This window comes from Labrus mixtus, chromosome 9 (assembly GCF_963584025.1).
Source record: "Labrus mixtus chromosome 9, fLabMix1.1, whole genome shotgun sequence".
NCBI lineage: Eukaryota > Metazoa > Chordata > Actinopteri > Labriformes > Labridae > Labrus > Labrus mixtus.
The window spans coordinates 9,856,378-9,881,925 of NC_083620.1; the positions used below are offsets into that span (position 1 = coordinate 9,856,378).

At 45.2% G+C, this 25,548-nt stretch overlaps 1 protein-coding gene across 1 annotated transcript in view; it reads right to left on the bottom strand.

The window, feature by feature from the left end:
* The window catches only part of LOC132980179 (chloride channel protein 2-like), a 121,832-nt gene extending 101,251 nt beyond the window's left edge, over nt 1-20,581 (bottom strand). Inside the window, exon 1 of the mRNA XM_061046152.1 lies at nt 20,335-20,581. Within this exon, the coding sequence (XP_060902135.1) occupies nt 20,335-20,385 (51 nt within the window). The 5' untranslated portion in view covers nt 20,386-20,581. The remainder of the gene's footprint in view (nt 1-20,334) is intronic.
* Between the last annotated feature and the right edge of the window lie 4,967 nt (nt 20,582-25,548).

Genomic DNA, 25,548 nt, shown 5'->3' on the forward strand with positions numbered 1-25,548 from the left:
GTGTGTGTGTGTGTGTGTGTGTGTGTGTGTGTGTGTGTGTGTGTGTGTGTGTGTGTGTGTGTGTAAACCTGCGGACATCAGCAAACACCTACATTGCCTCCCCTTCCTCCATCTGCTACACCTCTCTCTCATCGTATCTGAGAGCGCCGCCTCATCTTTGTATCATGAAGGCTGTGGGTTTGTTTCTTTTGTAGAGACCAGGGAGAGAATGACATGCGAGACGGGACCCACAGGCCGGATTTGAACCTGGGTCACCTGCCCGGAGGACTACAGCCTCCACACATTGGGCCGAGTACTAACCACTAGACCACCTCACACAGACATGCTACACTCACACACACATGCACAAACAGGATCTTGTGGACAACCGGCACCTCTACAGATACCAGACCAATTCAGGACTTGGTCCGCACCGGGACTTCAACCGGTGACCCTCTGGATCCCAACCCAAGTCCCTACAAACTGAGCTACTGCTGCCCAACGCTAAAGCTAACGAGGAAGAAGAAGAAGAAGAATAAGTGATGAGGATGATGGAATACCAATAACAGAGGAATAAGAACAAAATATAAAAGTCATCTTTGAATCAGAAGAGAAGAAGGCCGTCACCTTTCATTCTATGTGGTTATAACCGCAGGAAACATGGTGATGAGTTCAGCTCAGGGACAAAAAGACTTCACATACACACTGAACTAAAAACAGTCTTTAAGACACACAGACGCTTTTGTATTATTCCAGGAAACACTGAATGAAGTAAGAAAGTGATGATAAGAGTCAAAGTCAGCGCAATAACACAGCCACAAATCCCGCTCACTGCTGCTGCTAACACACACAGAAGTGACTTTTACTGGGATGTGAGGGATTAACTCCTTTTCCTTTGTCACGTGAGACGAGATTAGCTCAAACAAGTTTACTCACGCACACACACACACACACACACACACACACACACACACACACACACACACACACAGGGGGAACAAAGAAAGCTTTTAGACAAAAACAGTTTGGAAAATGAAAGCAGAAGGAAGAGGCAGAGAGAGAGAGAGAGAGAGAGGGAGAGGGCGAGATAAAGTGTACAGGGGGGGGGGAAGGGGTGCTGAAATGATTAAACTAGCAGATCTATTAGTTGTGCAGCGGTGTGTGTCTCTGTTGTGAACCAATCCTACACTCCAGCGCACAATAATAGCAGCTTTTTGTGGAGTCCTCTAAAGTCGGAGAAAGGCTGATATAATCCTCGTCTCATAACCCCCGACCATCTTCACATATCCGTGTGGAAAAGGTGCCGCATGGCCTCGTGAGAACCAGATGGTCGGGGAGCTGAAGGACTCGGACAGGTGACCGTTTAAAAGCTCTCAGCTTTACACCTGACGACGTTTAGAGGGATTTCAAAGTCACAGACACATTTCCAGAGTCAAGATAAATCATGAGAGTCCTGAAAGTCTGACTAGTATGACTCGAGATCCCCGCCCTGGTGACACCCCGGGTTCTGACTGGGAATGCGGACTCAATCATTAATCTCTGGATTTTGAGGGCCGTAGATTCTGTATAAATTGGTTCAGATTATTAATTAGCCGATATTCAGAATATTGTATATTTTTGTTATTTGTTAATTGTTCTGATAAAGACATAAAAATGGGGTTAATTTTCTTATTAACAAGCCTACATATTCCCACACAGTAGGTGGCGGTATGCATGCGCCATTGAACACAGAGAAGAAGAACGAGGGGCGCAGCGACAGCGAGAATTTACACGGCGTCACCAGCGAGCAGAATAAGATTTGCAATTTTCAAAACGTGAGCTGCAAGGACTCAGAGGAGAGGAGAAAAGGTCGTCAAGTTTTAACACACTGACTCTTGTAGGTCACCTGAAGAGTCGTCATGGCAACAAGGACGTATTAAAAGTCACACGAAGCAGCAGGAGCCGCTAGCCATAGCACCAAGCGACTCGAGGGGTGTTTGAAAGCTGCGGAAAGTTTGCAATAGAAAGACCAAAGCCTGTCTAATAACGTGAAAACATATCGGTCATCTCATCGGCGTCGGCCTTCAGGAGAAGGTAATTATCAGTTACCAGCTCAATAAAAATTCATAGTGTGCACAAAAGAAATGTACAAAGCTTCATAACTCGTGACGGAAATACAGTTTCAGGCTGAGCGGACAACAAGTCAAAGAGGACAAAAAGGGAGAAGAATAAAAATCTAAATAACGACTCTTCAGCTGTTTGGGGTCTGATGAAGAGAAGGACAGAAGGTCGCACATGAAGGTCTCAGGTCTGAAAGAGGATGCTGCAGAGATGGCGGACTCTATCCTGTGTTGTCATGTAGAAAGCGGAGGCGTGTTAAATCTGAACTGAGGGACGAAGCCGTCTACTCTCAGAAGAACGCGTAGAGCAGCTTTCACTCCGAGCGCAGGGCGAAGGCTCTCGTCTACACAATACTACACGATGCTTTCAGCGCACAGTGAGACGACTGTTTGTTTGTCCAGGCTGTGCTCTGACAGACCCCAGGTACCTCCACTCCTGCTGCTTTCACTGGAACACACACACACTCTCACTCACACTCACAGGCACACACACACACACACACACACAGATATTTGCAGACAAACACACTGAGATCCCTGTCAAAATCCCCCCTGCCTGTCCACTGATCCGAGTGAAAATACTTGTCCAAAGTGCGCCCCACACACACACACACACACACACACACCCCGGCGGGCCGAGGCTCAGTCTTTAATAAAAGTCTTCAGACAGAAGATGTTTTTCTACAGCCGTGGATTTATCGTAAACTGAAGTCATCTCACTGAGCTCCACGTGTCGGACAGCGTTTGCTGTTAACCATAACATGAAGCTATCTCTGATGTTACGTAAGCAGGCGAATGTGTGTCCTTGACATAGCCTATGAACAAGTTAGAGGGACTTTTTAAAGAGAGCTCATAAATATGCTACCTGTGGCTAAAGAGAAGATTATTAACCAAGGTCAGTGCAAAAGAAGAAGCATCATTGAAAGGGTTTAGACCCTGAGGCCGTTTTTTAACTGGTTACGAGACAGGCTGATGCCTTTATGTTGTTGATGATGAGTTTACTCAAGACAAGGGAAGAGATAAGATGTAGTAGATGAACGCATCGTCCACAAGGGGGCGTCAAAACTGACCCAAGCTGAAAGCCTCAAAGGAGCTTTAATATAAGAGACTGTAGCTGTGGTCATAACCCGGCTCGGGGGTCACGGCAAAAGATGGGAGGAGTCAGAGAGAGAGAGAGAGAGAGAGAGAGAGACAACAGGAAGCTGAGTTTTTATCTGGCAGGATATGATGACACCTCAAAGTAAGGACATGCACATGAGCACAAACGCTAAACAGGGACCCTCACAGCGTCGGGCGCCAGATAGCCTAGCGGTTATGTCGTGCTCCCCGTGTGCAGAGGCTGTAGATCTCGTCATAGCCACCGCGTGGGTTCAAATCGGACCTCGGCCCTCCGCTGTCATCCCCCCGCTGTCCTCCCAACATTTGTGTAACATTTTAGTCCGTCAACTTTTGGGCTCATTGGCTTTCATTTGGAAACACAAAAGGCGGCGTGATTGAAAGACTTTAAAATGAACGCTGAGCGCAGTCACAGTTCTGGTTCTCTGTCGTCCAACCCCACCGACCCCGCTGCCCTCTGAGCTGAGATGATCAACTTTTGACTCCTGTGTCGTTTTAGTTCGACTCTCGCTGTATGCATGTATCCGTGCTCGCCTGCTGCAGCGGCGTCCGTCACTGCCGTGCTCTCTCACTGCAGGGATCAGGATTCCTCTCCAACACAGCTTAACTTAGAAAGTCAGGCAGGGAGATCAAGGTGTGTGTGTTCTAATTAATTTAAGCTTAATGACACCTATCTGTCTTCAAGCAAGTGTGTGTCACTAGTGAATGAACACACACACACACACACACACACACACACACACACACAAAGCCGACTGATTTAATCAGTCTCCTTTGATTTAGCCCTCCCCTAACACAGGCCACAGCTACTGATTATTTCTGATACTGCAGAGGTGTGTGTGTGTGTGTGTATGTATGTGTGTGTGTGTGTGTGTGTGTGCAGTAGGACATAAAGAATAGATTACAGGCTGCTCTGACACTGCAGCCAAATATGCATATTATATTCCGCTAAGAAAAAGTTCTAAATTATGAAAGGATCTCCACCTGTGTATCAGACACAGTCATCGGGGTCCTTGTATACAGGTTTAGTTGAGTTGTATTGTGTTTACACATACACAAGGTGATCAATGACTTCACAAACTGCTGCCAACACACACAGCTGCACATGCACACGCACACACACATACAGACGCGCACACACACCTTTGTTCTAGTGGAAACACTACAGCCACTGTAGTTCATACTGACTCTTTATTCAACACGCAGAAAGTTATCGGAGATAAGTTGGATCAAATTGACCGACTCACACACACACCCCGGCGGGCCGAGGCTCAGTCTTTAATAAAAGTCTTAAGACAGAAGATGTTTTTCTACAGCCGTGGATTTATCGTAAACTGAAGTCATCTCACTGACTGAGCTCCACGTGTCGGACGGCGTTTGCTGTTAACCATAACATGAAGCTATCTCTGATGTTACGTAAGCAGGCGAGTGTGCTCATGTGTGTCCTTGACATAGCCTATAAACAAGTTAGAGGGACTTTTTAAGAGAGCTCGTAAATTAGCAGCGATGGGTTGAGTTCAAAGGCCGGGTCAGTGTGTGTGTGTGTGAATTACCCTCCTAAATCAATAGACTCATGATGACATTGTTTGACTCGACCCTTAACCTCTTGGATTTGATCAGTCGTCTCTTTGCCGCCCGGCTGAGATCAGACCAGAGCGGTAAACATCCGTCTTAATGTTAGAGAGAGGTGTTTGTAAATGAGGAATCTTTATCTTTAGTGACATCACTCTATCATGTGCATAATCAGAGAGAGTTAGAGAGCTTATGTGGAGCTTTTAATCTTTGTTAGTGTGATGATGTCTGCAGGCCGCGACACTCAAAAAGACAAAACTAAACTAACATTTTAAAGGCTAACAAAGAGTCTTTTTAAAGTCGTAATATTTCTGTATTTGTAAATAACTACACTTGTGTTTCAGGTCTCACCGTCTTCTGACACTTTTTATGTCCTTGCCATTAGTTACTTGTGCCCTTAGTGAGAAAAATGGTGTTCCTCTGTTTCTGTGTTCTGATGTAAAGCTCCCTTGGGTCCTTAGATTGGTGCTTTAATAATTCAACATTTGATTATTTTCTAGGCCTGCTCATGGTACCTATAGTCTCTAAATGTACTATGGGAGGTAGAGCCTTCAGTTATCAGGCCTCTCTCCTCTGGAATCGTCTACCAGTCCGGGTCCGGGAGGCAGACACACTGTACTGTTAAGAAAAGACTAAAACTTTCCTTTTTAAGAGCGTATAGTGAGAGCAGGAGCAGGTATAGACCAGCTCCTATTGATGTTGATGATTGATGTATAAATACAAAGATAATCGTCTTAACAACAAAGTCTGGACTCTGTTATTTTCCATCCCACTGCTGTGAAGGAATCCCCAAAATTGCAATAAATGTTCCCGTGGTGTCTGATGTTACCTCACACGTTCATCATTCATCAACCTGCAGGATGCCTCAGTGATAAGATACGATGTTTTCGTCTCATCTAAACTGACATTACAGACTTCACACACTTTGTTTCCTTTTTTCCAGCATGTCATCTTTTTATGACGGGTCCGATACGACCTGCAGATAACCCTCCAGGTATGTGGTTTACTGCTTAACCTGCATGTTTGTCCATGCAGGTTAAGCATTGAACTCAATCTTCAACAGCTGCAGTGCCGCGAGAAGGACCAGAGACGCTTGACCCTATGTGTGTGTGTGTGTGTGTGTGTGTGTGTGTGTGTGTGTGGGGCGCTGATTAAACTGTGAAGGTGAAGTGAGAAGAGCGATGTGAATCTAGTGCATGAATGATACAGACGACCTTTGACTCTGTGTTTGTGTATTGACTCATATAATGCTGCATATTTCACAGTTGAATAAAGACTGACACCTGCAGCTTGGAGTGACACAGGGGGGGAGGGGGGGGGGGGGGTCTCCTGAGGCAAGAGGTGACATATAAACAAAGACGGGGAGCAGCGGACGAAGTAACAGAGTCCTCTATACGACGCTATAATGAGAATATCTGTCTTATATAAATGCTACGTGTAGTTCAACATGAACTAAAGAGTGGAGAAGAACATACTGATTTAGGGACATGAATGGACCTGCAGCGTTCACTTTCATCTTATATCAAATTGACCACTTCAGCTTCAAATAAGACTTCTTCTTCTTCTACTGTGCATCCCTGATTGGGGACCTGCAGGTCTCCCACAGCACTAATTTCAGACTTTTCTTAAATGCTTCCTGCGATTGAGAACACATTTAACAACACACAGAAGGACGAGAAAAAGCCCAAACACCCGTCTATTTGCAATTTCCACGGCTAATGAAACGGGGACAAGTAAAAGGAGAAGTGTTGTTAAGGCGTATAAAGCCAAAGTGTGTTTACTGGAGCAGGTAATGTGCATGATGTTTGTGTTTCTCAGGTTCTCTGTGGACGACTTAGACGAACTCTCATTACCTGGAAGCAGCTCATTACAGCAGCAGTTTATCTGTTGGGGGCTGGGGGGGGGGAGGGGGGGTCAGAGGCTTCACTGCTGCAGATACACAGAACTTAAAGTTTTTATACTTTAAATACAACCTCGTCCTGTCTTTGGTGAAGCTGATGTGTACTGAGTGTGTGTGTTTTTGTGTTCTCAGTGCGGCTGTGGCTCAGTCGGTCGTCTCCTAACAGGAAGGTTGGGGGTTCAATCCCCAGCTCCTGCAGCTACATGTCCGATGTGACCTTAGGGAGGACACTTAACCCCAATTTCCACATACTTAGCGCCGCCGTTCGCTGCCACTCTAGTCAATTATTGCGTCTCTGTAGCGAGCCAGCAGCGTCCGGTCAGTTTCAAAATAAAACCCAACAATCAGACTCCTGATCGCATATTCGGTCACTTTATCAACATTAAGTGAAAACAGGCGCTGAGTGAAAATCAAATCGTGTGTGTGTGTGTGTGTGTGTGTGTGTGTGGTGCATTGGAAATAGAGGGGGGAGGAGGTGCAGAAATTCTGGGGCTTTGGCCAACTTATAAGAGACAGGTGGATATGTGGGAGAGTTCAACAGCAGCAGGGGAGGTGGGAGAAGACAGAGCCAGGGGGCACAACGTTTTTCAACCTTGGACTACAGGGATGGAGGAGACGATGGATGGATGGAAGAGGAGGTGGAAAGGGGGGGGGGGGGTAAGGGGTAAGGAAAGCTAAAAATAGCATCTATTGATCCAGCGATAATGGGTAAGTTGTGGAAGGGAGGAGAGAGAGGCAGAAACTCAATCAAGCATCCCAAAAGTCTGGTATGCATTTCACAAGAGGTACACACACACACACACACTACTACTAATTGCCACTGCACAACAACAGAGTCAAACACAAACAGGATTATTTCAATGCAAATACATTAACAGGATTTCTCTGCCCGCACAGATCTGACACACACACACACACACACACACACACACACACACACACACACACACACACACACACACACACACACACACACACACACACACACACACACACACACACACACACACACACACACACACACACACACACACACACACACACACACACACACACACACACACACACACACACACACACACACACACACACACACACACACACACACACACACACACACACACACACACACACACACACACACACACAGGGCAAAAGCTAAACAGAGAGCTTGATATCGGCTGTTTTGAGTCAGTGTGTCTCAGAGAGGATGGAGCAAGACAGAGGAAAGACAAGATGAGATACCACCTCCTCCTACACTCTCCTCTTTGTCCTAACTCTCAGATTGGGAACTTAACACACACACACACACACACAGATACACACACAGACACACACACACACGACACAGGGGATAGGACCAGCTATGGATGGATGAGCACAGTCGTAGGTGCCATACACACTTTAAAAAAAACAAACACCCACCTGCGGTAAAAATAAAATGGAGTGATGTTTCTGCTACGGTGTGAACACAGAGAGGGTGGAAGAAGGAGACATGAGAGTTGGGAGGACATGATGACTCCTCTTTATGGTCGGAGGCTTCGATATTTCAACTGGATACTTCTAGCTCCGAGTATTGGGTCCAGTTTGTGTTAAAAATAAATGTTACAGAGCTGGGAGAGTGTCTGTCTGTCTGTCTGTCTGTCTGTGTGTCCTCCTGTTTTACTCGGTCTCTCCGTCACTGGAGAACAGGGGAGGAGAGGAGGAGGATGAATGCATGAATAACTTCACTGTCAGGCAGTGATGAAGAGGAGGAGCTGCCTCATCACGCTGACTCCTATGATTAAATATTTTAGAGGTCCGGCCGTCTGGTCGTCAAGATAGCAGAGTTTAAGACTTCTACGTGATATTAGAAACTAACTAAAACTAGCAGGTCTGTAAGCTCTTGGGATCTATGCTGTCTAAAGTGATTTAGGGCTGTGTGGGGGGGGGGGCAGCCAATGGAGATGCAGCACACCCTTTAAGCCGACACAAACGTGTTGGAGGCTTGGTGGGTTTCAGTATCAGAATAATGTTTCATCAGAGAGTGAGAGGTCCGGGAGTCAACACAAGCACACATCTGAATGCTCGATGTGTTCTCTCAGCCTCCTGAACTCTTTGATTCAGATCCTCAAGTCTCCACAGGGAGCTTCATATCACACACACACACACACACACACACACACACACACACACACACACACACACACACACACACACACACACACACACACACACACACACACACACACACACACACACACACACACACACACACACACACACACACACACACACACACACACACACACACACACACACACACACACACACACACACACACACACACACACACACACACACACACACACACACACACACACACACACACACACACACACACACACACACACACACACACACACACACACACACACACACACACACACACACACAAAGACAGACTCATCTCATCCTTTGTGTGCTTGAGCCAGGCAGGTCAGATGGTTCATGACATCACCACACACTAACAGCAGCAGCAGCCTTAATGTCCTCCGTGCGCGCTGAGGTTGAAAAAGTGTTCGATACTTCGACACCACGTGTTTTAAGACAATATGAGCCGTTTTATTTATGATCAATAGCGTCTACAAATACTGAAAAATCTGCAGATCTCCATTCATAGATTTAACCTGAAGCTGCAGAGAGCAGAGGTGGTGTATTCACATTCACAGGCCGGCAAACACTGACGTTTCTGAAGTCCTCTTGGCGTCTCGTAGAATGCACACATTACGTTTACGTCGGTCACAAACAGGCAGAGAGCGGAGGAGGAAGACGCACAATGTGCAGTTCAGAGAGTGTGCAGGAGTTTGACTGGAATCTTTGCATTTGGAAGATTCAAACAGATTCCTGCCTAAGAATTCTTTCTTTGCTAAAGTGATTTGTTTGCTTTCACTTCAACATCAAAGTAACTGTAAAATATAAAAATACAATAAACAGAACATATTGAGCTGCTGTTTGGATGAAAGGTGGGTGATAAACAAATCGTTGAGAAAAAGAGAAAAATCCACATCTTGTGATTGGGGTCAGTGCTTCTTCTGCTGATTGTTCACACACTTGATCAGTGCTGTGATGGAAAGCATTCAGGTCCCGCCAGGCTCGCATTTTAAGTAGCGTCAGCGCAACGGCTCCTTAAAGTCCATCCAAAAGCACTCCTCTGAAAACGAGAAGGAAGGTTTCTGAGAACGGACGACGGCTTTTCTTTCACTTTAGAACTGTGATCCAATTCACTGATTTAGATTAGGGACATATCATCAGACAGGTCCAGGTCCAGGTCCTCCCCCCCCCAGAAGAAAAACTGTGATGAAGCACTGTTTGGTTATTTGAGTATTTGAAGTAAACGTGTGACGATGTAGAGCAGAACTGAGATATGAAATGACATGTTTAAAGTTTAACCTGTGACAATGTTTTAAACAGCACCGTCAGCTTTCTTCAATTTCTCTCTTCACCTCTAAGCCGTGATTCCAGGTACCAGACCAGATGCTGAGTATGTGCTGTATTATTGGCAGGTGTGTGTGTGTGTACTAAACTCTACTGTATGTGTGCACGCTGAATGGATTGATGGTGTAATGTGATGTGACAGCAGGGAGGAAAAGAAGAGATTAAGTTCAAGAGTTGGCCTGCTCCCTTTAACAGCTCAGCTATTAAAGGACCCCCTACTCACACATCAACGAGGACACACACACACACACTCACACACACACACACATTTTCAGTCTCTTTATCTACTGAACAAGCAGCGTCTTGTGCTCAAACCGACCGTGAATTGATGCTAATAGAAGGTGTTTGTGCAGAGATTCAGTGCTGAACAACACGTGTGTCTGTGTGTGATACCCCGAGCGTTGGCATCGCGGAGTACGCCATGTTGGTTTTTTGAAGCCAGATGTGACCATCATTTGAAAACAGGGTGGAGCTGAAGAGGACTGAGTTGATGGCGAAAAACTTCTGAGAGCTGTACAGTTCATGCCCGTGGCTGATTCGTTAAAACAAATCAAGGACCCATTGATCTTTTTTGAACGCACAGTACATAAACTTCACCACCAGGGGGCTCTCAATCTATGATAACAAAAGATGACGTAGAGGCTGGCGGGGAATCATGGGAGTGATTCTCTGCTACCCCCCCCATCCCCGATGAAAACAACCTCTGAGTTGACCGTAGTCAAGACAACCGGGTGAAACTGACCTGAGGAAGAGAATATGTCCCCTCAGAAATGAGAGGGATGAGGAGGTCGCTCTGCCCGATGTGTTGCTCTGAAACAGGCGCCATTAGCAGCTGTTCATCTCGCCGTATCACAAGTAGCGGTATAGAGTTAATGTGGCAGAGCTCAGCGAGCGCAGGTGTGCTCTTTTCTGTGAGCGAGGATCGATGTCTTAAATGAGTAACCAGTGTGGCTCACGCCTGCGTGCGGCGAGAAGAAGGTCAAGTGCCTGTAGTGATAGATGTGTGCGCGCTGAAAAGAAACGTGAGTGTGACGCTCGCACAGAGACGGAGAACAGTCAGCCTGCTGATCAGAGATGGAGATCGTCCTCAGTGTCTCCCTGTAGTCTCAGTGATGTAAAAGAAGGACACTGCTGCATCTTTGAATGTCTCATTTCACTTTAACAAACTCTCAGACAGCTCAGCTGACGAGTCCAAAGTCATATCCACCTGATGACATCACACATTGACCTTTGTTACTGTTCCTTTGTGACTGTTTGACGTCACTTTGGGATCCCTAACCACTTCCTGTGCTTAACTTCCTGTCCTAACCTTCCAACTACAGAAAGGTCCTTACTTTATTTCAAAATAAAAGCACACAGCAAGTAAAGTACTCTCAGCTTAAGACAGAACAAACATTCAAAATAAAAGCATAACAAGTTTTATTTTGAAATGTGAAATAATGGGATTGAAAATACGTGAATAAAAATGGAAAAAGAGGCGTTTTAGAGGAGAGATAGGATCAGCTGAGCCAGCGTTGGAGCACAGCGCAGCGCTGTGTGTTTGTGTGCATGTCTGACTGTTTGTGTATGGAGGAGCTCCTGCGGTGGCGTGCTTCTGAAACGCGGAAACACAACGTGAACTCACAGACTGGGACCCTGATATCACGCCGTTGCAGAGTCGGGGGGGGGGGGCAGTCTGAATGGAACTGCAGTGGGACGGTGCAGTGCCGTGTTTTTATAAAATCAATAATGACACGAAGAACTTAAAGAAGCATTAAAGAAGCATTAAAGAAATCTTTTCGAGGTCAGGTCCTTGTGATGTAGAACTATTAGAGGCACATTAAAAGCTTGTTAGAAGAATTCCAGCAGATCGATCTTACTGAAGACTGGAGGTGAAAGGTCACCTTAAAGCAATAAATGCTCCTAGGGTACCACCTCCTAATGGCCTTCATGTTATCAGCAATGCAAGCGTTATTTATTTATTTATTTAAAGACAGAGTCAGCAGCTTCTTCCTTCAAAATAAAATACAGACTTATGTAGGGACCTTCAAAATAAAATACAGACTTCTCCTAAAGTGAAGCTGCTCCATCTTCCCTACTGGGCCTCCGTACATGTGTGGTGGTGACTGTGTCTGCAGAGACTCTGTCCTCTGACTGGATATTACTGTTCTGATTTGTTCTGGTTGACTCGGGACGTTTCTGGGTGGAGCTGGTGTGTTTCCTCCAGCCAATGACAGCGCAGCAGGTGAGTTTAGGAGAGGATACAATTCAGAGATTCAACGCGGCAAATATGACTGATGTGGACGTAGCAGCAAAGAAGAGAAAATATAATCACAGTGAGGAGAAACACCAAGTGGATAAAGCTCGTTCTAAATCGAGGGTGAACCTTGTGTTGTCTTTTACCCGTGGACGGAGTTGGTCTGCTTCCTGTTGGACAGGCAGGTGACAAACACCGACGGTTAGCTTGTGCTAGCGTGCGTTAGCTTGCAGTGTAGGTACAAGCAGTAAACACTATGTCCTGCAGGGGGCGGGGCTTCTGGGAGCGATGTTTGAATGTTGTGTTTACAGACTTCAACGGAAAATTATATCGTATTAGCAGTTAAATGGGTACGGTATTTGACATGTCTCAGATGTAAGTGCAGCAAAGGGTTAAAAAGAAAACGTACGTCTCATAGCGTCATAACGGTGACTTCCTGACACTCGTGCTTGAACAGAGCGTAGCTGTTGATATTCAAAAAGTCAAAAAGTGCTGATGACGCAGCAGTGAGGCAGTCAGATCAGACGGGACAGCCAATAAGAAACAACCACAACATGATGATGATGACACAGATGCAGTACTGACAGCTGGATGAAGAATCGGCTGGAGGAGGGTGCGCTCATCATCATCATCATCATCACTTCCTCTTTCTAACTGTGACAAACATCAGCATGAGTACGACTCACTGTTTATTCCTGCAGACGCCGTCAGCAGACGCTAAAAACGGCTCGGTGAGAAAGACGTGAGGAATGTTTTATAAATAAAGATATTCGGAGGGTGAACTGATCTGATAAAACTTCACTGTGTGATTGTTTTCATGTGATGAGGAACTGATATGATCTCTGATTTAAACATTCAGAGGATAAATATTGAAGCAACACGCGTTGTAGTTTAACATGTGATGTCACAGTCTCTGGACTGTCGGAGGAAGCCGGAGTACCCGGAGAGAACCCATGCATGCACGGGGAGAACATGCAGACTACACACAGAGAGACTCCTGTCAGGCGGGGATTCAAACCAGGAACCTCCTCGCTGTGAGGGGACAGAGCTAACCACTGCAGCACTGCGCAGCCTCCATAGTAAACAGACAACTGAGGAGAAGACAAAGTGTTGTTTATGGAGCTCTACTTTGCTGACCCCTCTCTTAAAAGGAAACGTAATAGATGAGAGCTTTCTCTGTCATACAGTAGAGACACACACACACACACACACACACACACACACACACACACACACACACACACTCACACTCACACTCACACTCAGCAGTTTGAGCCTTAACATCTCGTTGCACACACACCATGCAGACGAGCTGAAGGGTGTTTGAAGAGGAGACGGCGGCCCCGTGGATTCGAGGTTAATGCGAGCTATTGTTTGAGTATTCATTCGTCGGCCTGCATCTTCTTTTATGACGCAGTTGATACATCAACAAGATCAAGAAGCTGTGTCAGGTCAGAGCCGCTCTCAGAATGATAACAGCTGATAGTGATGTGGACATCCGCTGATGTGTCAACTCTTACTTTGCAGATTTATCACACGCATCAAGGTGACCTGGCTGGACGGCGTCCTCTCCGCCCGCTGCTTTGAACCCCCTGAGCTCATCCAGGAAGAGGAGCAGTGAGCTCATACAGACGCTGACCAGACTTCTGGACATTTATCTGAAAATTATCTCGTAAGACGAGGAGGAGAGACAAAGGCAGACGGACGACGGAGAGGAAGAGTGAAGATCTGTTTGTACGGTTAGAGGGGACACGAGGAGGGTCGAGGGTTAAACGCTGCAGAGGATGAAACTGCAGCCCAACTTATCAGTACAGTTCTGTTCACACTCCATATTTGTTTGGTACACAAGAGGGGGGGAGACATCATTCTACGGTGTTGAACCATCTCATCTGTTTCTCTATCGACCCGCAGAGCTTCTCTCCGTCTTTGACGTGTTAATCATCAACCCGATGAAGTACGAGGGATCAATTCATCTCAGATCAAACACATTCCTCCTTCCTCTCAGAGACGTTCTCATCAATCCGTCGGTCTCCTGAAGTGTTTGTGTTCTTCACAGGTGACAAAGCTCATCGTTTAGAGGCGGAACACTTCTGAGGTTTGTGTTTAGACCTCAAGTCTCAAACACACAACGAGTCCCTGACAAAGGAAATCCATCATGACCATTTGTCCACAAAATAAACTGTGGCGACGGCTCATTTTGGAAAAACACAGCAAAGGTTGATGTTTTGTAACGGAGAGAGAGAAAAGCCGCCCGAGGGCTTTTGATGCTTATCTGCAGCGAAGGAGTCTATTCACAAGTGAACAAACGTTATGCAAGAGCCCCTTTCTCCGCTTCATGAAAGCACGAGTCAAGGAGCTGTTGACCGGTCTCACAAAAGGTAAAACAGACTTTAGCCACAAGGCGTGATGGAGCGATAGTGAAATAAAGGAAAGTAAAGGGGAATTTCTTCTAGGACTCAAACGCACACGGCCGTGGTCACATGAAGCCCAATGACCACAACAAGAGAAAAGCACAGTTACAAATGAGCCAGACAGATGGTCGCTTTACACAAACACACACATTTCCATACTTCTTCAGCATGCACCGACACTTTCACTTCATTATCAGGACATTAAAATAAACCCGAACAGTTCTCTCTCCTCCATGAACAACCCACTGCAACACTTGTCCATTTTTAAATTAGCCCCTCCCTCAGGTCGTGTTGTGTTTTTGTACGTTTTGCACATCTCCGTCTTCTATGTCAAAAGGTTTTCACGGCGTGCAGGAATCTGTGTGTATGTTTCCTCTTCTCCATTTCTCAAGAGGGGGAAGATTAACTGTTCCCAAAAATCAGTCTATGTGCTGGGTTTATTCACACGAGGCAATCCGTCGGCTCCTGTGCCCAAACACGTTTGAGCCCCTAAGTCCAGTTCATTTGACTGGTGTGAGCGCTCCGTTCTGTGCTCAGGCTCAGTACACTTCTTCTGCTCTGGCACGCTTTGAAGAGGTGAGCTTCTGCACGAGTACAAACACGGGTACACAACGTGGTCCTGAGACATCCCGGAGTGTTCTGTCTGTATCTAATTAACATGACTCAAAATGAAACAGAGTCAGTAAAGGAGCTGTCATGTTCTCTGATGTGCAGACGCGGACTCGACCTCTCGTCCCTTTTTGTTGAAGTCCGCCATGCATGTGTTGTATTACGACGTTATGTACGAGAGGAAACCGTGCTCAGGCCGGTTAGTCCTGGAGAAGTGTGGGGAATAGGGAGGGGTGAATCATGATTCAGCAGGGTACAGAGCAACTGGGCCTAGTGTGAGGGCGCCCCCTACTGCTAGGATGACTTCATATTCTTTAATCACAAGATTGTTTACCACGTGTCAAATGATCCATGAGGGTCTCCTGCCCTGAAACTGAGAGGGCATGAAAACCCTGAGGGCCTCCACAGACTGGGTATCATAGACATTCAGACACACCCACAAAGTCTCCCCGCGCCGTGCAACACACACACACACACACACACACAAGACCTGATGGTAACAGTATGAAGCCTTTACAGCCGGCGGGAGAAACGGATGAAGAGGAAGAACGTCAAATGCAGAGGGGCATCATGGGAGCAATGACACGTAGAGAACGATCCCTTCGCTCCCACACACATTCAGAACATCCACAACCACCAATCTGCAAAAATGTGCAATAAAATACACTAAAGAATGACATCATCTCAAAGACGATAAACTCAATCTGCTGTTTGAGTTCAAATAAGTCAAGGAAACAACCATCCTGACACCTCAGGGTGGGAATGACTGTAATCTCTCTCCCCCCCATCAACATCCTGAACTAGGAGAGCAGGACAGCATCAGCAGCAAGCAGCTGCAGAAAAATACTGAATCGAAGCTTCAGCTCAGACATGAGCGTCGTACCTCCTACTGTGCATTAACAAGAGAGACGTACGCCTAGCGGATCTCTCTCTCTCTCTCTCTCTCTCTCTCTCTCTCTCTCTCTCTCTCTCTCTCTCTCTCTCTCTCTCTCTCTCTCTCTCTCTCTCTCTCTCTCTCTCTCTCTCTCTCTCTCTCTCTCTCTCTCTCTCTCTCTCTCTCTCTCTCTCTCTCTCTCTCTCTCTCTCTCTCTCTCTCTCTCTCTCTCTCTCTCTCTCTCAAGCTTCTGTGCAGTGTATCACCTCTCTCTCTCTTTATCATTTTATGAAAAAATAAAAACCGGTCAGAAATATACAGTATATATTGTTATTATATACTGTTATTAAATAACAGTGGTATTTAATCCTCTCAGACTTCCTGGCAAAGAACATTTTGTTCCTGTGCGACTTATTGATTTGGTTCCTCTAATACCCCCCCCCCCCCCCCCCCCCCCTTCACCCACACGTATTAGGGCCTGATTACTCTGCACTACTGTTTTTATAACATGCATAACAACAGGAAGAGTGTAACTAAGAGATCAAAGGTCAACAATGTGCGGCGTCCTTCAAACAGCAGCAATCACTTCAGGGCTCGTTCTTAAAGTCGTACTCCTCCTCCCGGTCATCTGTGATAAACATGATATTTAATAAACCGTTATTTAAAACAGATTTTCATTGATTCACTGTCGGAGGCTGACACTAATATTTCTCGTCTCTCGCACTTAAATGACCACGCAGCAGTGAAACCAGTGAGTCAATGACAGATATTTGAAAAATGTGTAAACCTGCGAGTCAAACTTTGCAAGTAAGCATTCAGGCAATGTGTGCAATTTTTGTCATTCATTAAAAGGAGCAAAAACAAACCAATGCCCCTCCACTCATGAGTTTTCTATTAGAACGTGCCATAATTAAGCAACATTAAGCCCAAGCGGCGGACAAAATCATTCTGTGCTTGAGCATCAATCACCTGTGTCCTGCATTGTTGTGTTAGCATGCTAATGTTAGCGCTCTTTAGTTAGCTCGTAGCTTCACATTGCATGTAAACTGACACAGAATGAGCGTGATCTAAAAACTCTTACTAACATCTGAATAATCAGTGAGTATGTTCTTCTTATTCTCTCTAGTCCTTGACTAAAACAGCTTTTATACACAAGGGGAGGAGCCATGTAGGCTAAACATGTAAACACGGCTCTGACAACAACACAGCCAGCAGGACTCGAGCTTCTCTCTCATTGTAGACAGTCATGACTCAGAGACACATTTACACAGGATAGACTTGATTTATGATATATTTATGTGGAACATGTTGCACATTCTTCTTTTAAAGTCACAGGCCGCAGGGCGAATGTGTATTATCCATCAGTACCTCATGATCATGTGCAACACTGCAGCACTTAACCACATGCTCATTAATGTTCACTGTCCCTGATTTAAATAAAGAAAAGTAATAACTTCTGCAGACTCATATTGTACACAAAGAAGCCCAAATCTGCCTACAGACGGTCAGAGCTTTTTAAAAATAAAAAGTGATGCATGAGTCTGGACATATCTGACGAGACGTCGAGGCTGCTTTTCTTCACTGTTGGCCCGGCCTGCTTCAGCCTGTCAGCCTCTCTCTCAGCCAAACTACACTGGCCTCTTTGAGCATCCTCTGCCCACAACAAACCCACACAACCATCATGGCTGCCAGTATCACACAAAGACACCATGTTACTACAACCCACAGCCAAGAGATGGGGGGCACAGAGAACTCGTTTATGGTCACAGAGCTTATTCTCTCACTGTTGCTATTTTTATTTGACTCTGTTTGAACGCTTTGTCACAACTTTGTTCATGTGAATCATCCAAACACAGCAGACTGAGCGTCCATTAACAGGAAAGGTGCTTCTTTCTTTTTTCGCTGCACAGAGCTGCCTGCACGTTCTTTTCAGAAAGCCGGAGGGCCGAGCACGAGACCCCGCCAGGGTGACAGAGCGTCCAGCGCTGAATCAGCGGGTCGCACGTTGTGTAATCTCTCACACAAACACACACACACACACACAGATTAACAGCACACATGGAGGCAGGATAAAGAAGAGGGAGGGAGGGGGGCTCTGTACAAAGAAACTTCTGCAAGAAAAGGAAACAGAGAGCCAGAGAAGTGTTACAGTTGAGGCTCCTCTTCATTTAAAGTCCTGCTGCCGCTGAATGGCTCAGTTAGCCATAAAACACGTCTCTTCAAACAGCAGATTCCACGAGGCTCGACAGAAGTTTGTGAGGAAATGTGCAACTAAAGACTGACATGAAAACACACATCACCGAACGCTTCTTCATGCTGAAGGGCATGCTGGGAATCAGTGCACCTCACACTGAGTTGGAAGGACCTCGGGGGGGACGTTAGAGGCGGCAACATGATTTAAAAAGAGCACTTTATGTGAAATTGATTCACTGAAGCGATAATAAATGTGTAAGAATAATGTCCCCCCTTCACCAGTGATTTCTCCTGACTTATAGCCATTTATTGTTATCATGCATTTCTACACAGTCATTCAGAAACAGCCTGTATGGACGTACAAAGGGTGCACCGATGATAAGGGGTCCAAAGGGGCTCTGATGTGACCTAATTAATGCAAATGCTCACGAGCCCCCCTCTGCATCAATCAGGTCTGATACTGAACTCCTCAACCAACTGTTACAGGCCACCACTGAAGCCAAACAACACTCGACTTGTTATGTAAGCTGGAAAAAGGAAATCACATTGTGCAATGTCTCAGGGGAACAGTCACTTATAAAGCTGAAACTCAAATCGCCGTCTGTGCACGTCTGCATAAAGGTTAACCTGCGTGGAGCGGCTGGACACCTGCACAACTCTCAGACGCATCTCGTCTTACAACACATTCTGCACGCACATGCAGACAGCAGCTTTTCTCAGCACGCAGGCTGAACAACAGTGAATCCATCCATTGTTGGTGGTGTTGGTGATATCAATGCAGCCTACACCCTCTGAGCTCTGACACATGCAGTGACCCCGCTGTCTACTGTACTGTAGTTGGTGTGAAGATGACATCATCCGCTTGCATGCAGAGAGGTCACACTGATGATAAAATCACAGTTTTCATTGCACATAATAATCAGTTAAACTCAAACACATGTCAAGGGAGAGAAAAAGTTGCTTTTTGACAAATATGCTAATCGTACAATACATTGCTCCAAGCCTTTCATAAATCACTGAGAGCCTGCTGGGAATTCGGCTGATCCATTAAGCCCCAAATCTGAGCTTTATTTCATCACATTTCAACTTTCAAACTCTTCCCACAGCTCGCTGTCGTCCCCCCGTGGGATCTGCGTGATGACAAAGAGTGTCCCGAGTGGAAAAGTGGATATTTGTGACACATAAATAAATGTTTGATGTTAGGTTTGTTATGCCGAATTTATCAGCACATTTCTGCAACTCAAAATAAGCATGAAGTCATCTTTAAAGTCTGTTTAGAAAAAAAAAATTGAGCTTTTTTAAGCAGATTTGAATTCTGACTGTGGAGTTTGGCCTCAGTCAAGACTAGATGAAGTGGGCTAGCCCAAATCCAGATGTTACAGCTGCTTTAACATGCTACCTGCACTGTTGTTTAGCTAGTGGCTAGACAATACAATAACTTGACCTTAGTTATGTGTGCCAGCTCAAAGTAAACTCAGAAAATGCAGACAGATAAGCGAGACGCAGCCGCTTCCGACACCACAAACCTCGGGCACGTTCACGTGAGCGACCACGGCACTGAACCCCGTTCAAAAAAATGACAACTTTTGCTAGACCTATGGTTGGTTGCAAATGCACACACTCAGGTGGAAGTTTCCAGAATCACATGGACACAGTGTTTGGTTCGGCGTCCTTATTGCGCACCGACAGGCGTTCGTTTCAAAGACACGAAGACTTTAGAACAGTTTGCTGTCATGCCGCTTTAACACCAGATGTGTGGCCAGCTAGAGAAGGCTGACAGATTTGTCAATGGAGTCTGGCTTGACTATCGTGTGCACACAGGGTAATAAGAGTGAACAAAGTTCAGCGGAGCAACAAGTCACACTTACCAGAGTTTGCTCATACTGCAGAGCGCGCTGGTCCGAGCCGTCCCCTGCCATGGCTCTCTGCTCGGCTCCGTCTGCACCCGGCGACCTTATCAAAAAGTTTTCTGCTTAGGAGTGAGAGGAAATCGACAGCGATATCTCTCTGTGTGAGCACTGATTAAAGCATCGGGCTGACTGGAGTCTCTGTGAGGGAGTTCACAAAGGGGACTCCAGCTCCAGAGTGCGTCCCGGTTACAGTAAGATCTTTCATTTTATAGCCTCAAGTCTCCAGTAAGATCCGCACCGTGAGGCGGGACTTAGACTGGTTTTGAAGTGGGATCGACCCTCCCATCTGTGTGTCAATCAAAGCAGAAGAGGAAACGCTGCTCTCTGTGTGTTTACAGTTTTTCATCAGGGGGGGGGTTTCTGTTTTTTTTTTAGACATTAGACATAGAAGCTAACTGTACTTTAAGGTGTGATTTATGCTACCTGAGTTCAGGTGAGTTCTCCATACAGTCCTGATTAGAGTGGATGATATCATGATTAATGGATAACTCGCCTTTGGTCTGTTGACAGTGTAGTGTCTTTGGTTATGTCAGCTTTAGATTAACAGGTCACCATTTTTGGTTTGTTTTCACCTTATTGGGTGAGTTTTGGTAAAATGGGAAACTTTCTGAAAATGTTGTCAGCCTGATCAACGTGTTGAATTGTTCCAGTGCCATGACCGACAGGTTCCCAAACTGTTCAGCTACCCCCTTAACCCCTAAAATAAGGGAGTCAGAGACTGGGGACCCCCCACTGTTGGAGCCAGATGATGTGTTTGTTTTGTGTCATGGTATTTTCCTTGTGGTTGTGTGTGTTGGCCCTCTACTGGGCACTATGTGTAGCCTGGGCGGATGCTGTGGTTAAAGCAAGGCTCCAGGTGAGGTGGGACAGGTGATTGAATGGAGGTAAACAGACTGTGTTCATTTCTTCGAGCTAAGCATGCGTCCGAAAGCTTCCACATTCATCCCTCAAGTGACTTTTCTAAACAATGTTGGGTTTGTTAAAATTGGTCACTACAATTTAAGTAAAAAAACTTTGCTAGAATGGAACTCGTTTGCTTTAAAAGGTCCCATATTCAGCTTTTTCTGGTTTTATATGCTCTTTAGTGTGTTTTCCAAGTGTCCTGTGCATGTTTAGGCACATCTATGTGCAAAAATTCAAAGTCCGCAGAAACGCAGCTTCTCCTACGTCCTCCTGTTAGCTGTAGCATTAGCTGCATGTAACGCTCGGTTCTAGCCCCCCTCGAAAAAAATTTGTCAGTCCGACGTCATTGTCAGTGTGAGATCACTGATCTAAGCCCATTGACTCGTTGTGGCAAGCCCTGCAGCTCATGTTGCACACCCGTTAACTTCTGTAGCACGCCCACGATATGCCGCAGCCTGCGGTAGCACAGTAGTGCTAAGGTGCTACAGTGAAAAGGACACGAATCAGGTACGCGTAGCGCTACAAACATTATGGCCATGTTTTATTTGTGTGCACACGTTTATTTTGACAATCAAACCCGGTATTTTGGTTTGAACTGGGGATTAAAAGAGCTCTGATTTATGTATGGTATTTTGTTGTGGTATTTGATTGTTATCATGAGTGATGATTTACTTTATTTGATTAGCTAAATATGGATGGTGAATGAAGTTTGCAAAACAAAGGTTTTGCTGGTGATGAGCCTGCTGCTGCTCAAACACACACCACTGCGGGTGCGCAAGGGGTTGACAACGAAACACGTGATCCCAAAAGGTTCAGTGAAATTGACCCAAAAAGCATTACTGGACAAACTTCAGAAGACACGGAAAGCAAAACTAAACAAGGCATCAGAGTTTAAAAAGACAATACAAAACTTAATGCAAGACAAATCATATCAAACTGAGGTTCACATTCGACAAATACAAAACTCTTTATGACGAGGCAAAGGAAACCCACGAAACTCTCATGCAATTTCGACCTCCCGATGAAATGGAGAAAAACGGAATATGGTTTAAAGCAAAAATGTTGAGTTTCAATGAATTTACTGCCGATGTCTAAAGCAATTTCAGGATCTGAAAGAAACGAGGAAAGAGTTGAGAATGAAATAAATCAGAGTGACAGCATTTCAAATCTTGGAACCAAAGTTTCAAGCACAAAATCAAGCAGAAGAAGTCATACAAGTTCAAGGACCACAAATATAGGCAAAGCTGATACTGACTCAGCGCGCATCCAGGCAGAGGCAGAGAGAGATCTGTTTTAAAGGAAAAGCACGCACTGGAGGAGACAAGCTGCGTCGCTCAGGAGGAGACAAGAGGAACTTGAGTTTGAAACGGAGATGGCAGCCTCAGCAGCAAAAATAGCGGTGTTATCAGCTTCCAGTCACCAAGCTTTTTCAACAACAAAATCAAGTGGAATGGAATCATATTTTGAAAAAGGAAAACAATTAAAGGGCGTCACCTCACTTCTAATAAAGCAGCAATCTTTGAATTTACTGCCACCAAGAGATCTTCCATATTTTGATGGTGGTCCTCTGCAGTACAACACTTTCATCAGGGCTTTTGAACATTGTGTGGAACATCACACCAACAACAAAGGGGACTGCTTATATTACCTGGATAAGGATACAAGAGGTCAGCCAAGAGACTTTAATTCGTAGCTGCCAGCATATGGCTCCAGACAGAGGATATTCTGCAGCCAGGCACCTGTTACAGGAGCACTTTGGGAATGAACACGTTATCACTGCAGCATACATGGAAAAAGGACTAAAATGGCCTGAAGTTAAACAGAAGGATGTGAAATCTTTGCAAGCATACGCACTGTTTTGACGAGAATGTTGTAATGCAATGGAGGACCTACAGTACATGAGAGAACTGGATATGCCTGCAAATATGAAAACAATAATTCTCAAACTTTCGTACAAACTTAGAGAGAAAAATGGAGAAGCTCTGCATGTGACATATTGGAAAAATGTAATCGCAGAGCTCAATTCATGGATATTGTCAAGTTCATCGAACATCAGATGAAAATATTGTCTGACCCTGTGTTTGGAAACATTCAGAACACACAACACTGCACAGGAAGTAAAAACCCAAACAGAATGAAATCCCAAGCCAGGCCAAACTTCAAAGGCAACAGTTTTGCAACAACTATTACTGCTATTGAAACATGTTAATGTTTAGACAGACCTATGGGTAATCAGGTCCACCCAGTGTACCTACTCATCTATGTTTTATTGTTCCTGGTTATAGCAGGATTTTATAATGTTGTCCATGACGTACTCCTTTTTTCTTTTTCTTTTTTCATTGTATGTATGCTGTTTTTGTGTTTTTTGTTGATGTAAAGCACTTTGTGACCTTTGTCTGCGAAAAGCGCTATATAAATAAACTTTATTAGTATTATTATTATCATCTTCTCCGGAATCCAGACAAAACAAACCTTTTCAACATGAAATGCGTCCATCTACAAAACAATGCAGCGTCTGTATATGCTGTGCTCAAGGTCACACACTGGATAAGTGCCCCCAAATGGACAGGAAAACCCATAGGGACAAGATAAACTTTCTAAGAGAGAAAGGAATCTGTTTTGGATCCTCCAACCCTGACATTTTGACTGAGATAAGCGCCTTTCTTGCAAAATCTGCTGCCAGTACCATCCTACTCTTCTACACATTAAACAAAAAGCTAAAGCTGACTACACAAACTCAGCACAGCATAAAGAAACCTCAGTGAGTAGTACAGTTGTTTCTTTGCAATCATGTGATCATACAGGGGCCGGTAACAGTAGCAGTGAGGGGATTCTATCCATTCTGCCTGTACAGATAAAGTAAAAAAAAGGGAAACGTAATCATACAGACATATGCTTTTTTGGATCCGGGTAGCACAGCCACCTTTTGTTCTGAAACACTTGTGAAAAAGCTGAAACTAAATGGAAGTAGAGGAAATGTGGCCGACTCAGAGTTGGGATCCCAACATTGCTGCAGATGACCCTGAAATAAAAAAGGAGTTCATAAATAGTGCAGTGATTGTTGAGGACACACAGAATGCGACTCTACAACTACTAACCTTCTATTCGGACAGGTTGAAAAGACCAATTTCATGGATCCTTAAAATAAGGAAGACTCTACTGGAGATCAATAAAAAAGGAAAAGTTAACACAGGAAAACAAACATCATTAGGAGGACAGAGATTGACTCCTGAAGATCTTTCGGAAGCTGAAGCATCCATCATCGGCTTCACCCAAAAGGAAAGGTTCTACAATGAAATTGCCACATTGGCCACAAGAGCAGCACCATATACAAACTGGACAATGGATTGCTTAGAGTTGGAGGGAGACTAAGTAAGGCAGCCATGCCTGAGGAGACAAAACACCCAGTTGTCCTATCCAAAGATGACTATGTATCTGCTCTGATTCTAAAGCATATTCATGAGAAGGTGGGCCACGGTGGAAGAAACCATGTTCTCTCTAGATTGAGGAGAAAATATTGCGTAACCAGTGCTAATGCAGCAACAAGAAAGGTTCTAAACAACTGTAGCTTATGCAGGCGCCATAAAGGAAAAATAGGTGAGCAACAAATGTCAGACCTACCCAAGGAAAGACTTGTGATTAACTTTCATTGATCCCTGCAAGGGGAAATTTCTGTTTTTACACTCTGTAAGTCATGCAACACACACAGGCTGAAGTATACACACGATCCTATGGACATATGTCAGAGTGAAGGGGCTGCCCATGGCAGGTGCTCCTGGGCTGATGGTGGGTTTGGTGCCTTGCTCAAGGGCACCTCGGCAGTGCTCAGGAAGTGATCTGGCACCCCAAGTCCCTACAGACTGAGCTACTGCCACCCTTCCTGATCTCCCTCCATTCACTAATGTGGGAGTTGATTATTTTGGACCTATCGAGATCAAGAGAGGACGTAGCATTGAGAAGCACTATGGTGTCATTTTTATATGTATGGCATGTAGAGCCGTTCACTTGGAGGTCGCTTATTCATTGGACACCGACTTGTGTATAAATGCCCTGCGCAGATTTGTTTGTAGAAGAGGACAAGTCTCTCACTTACGGTCTGATAATGGAACCAACTTCATTGGTGCAGAAAGGGAGTTGAGGGAAGCCTCTTGCCGCTTTAAATCACAGCAAAATACAAACCGTTTTACTCCAGGAAGGAATAAAGTGGAGCTTCAACTGACATAGTCATGGTTGCAGATGCTACTGCTCCACGCAGCTCATGGTTGCTTG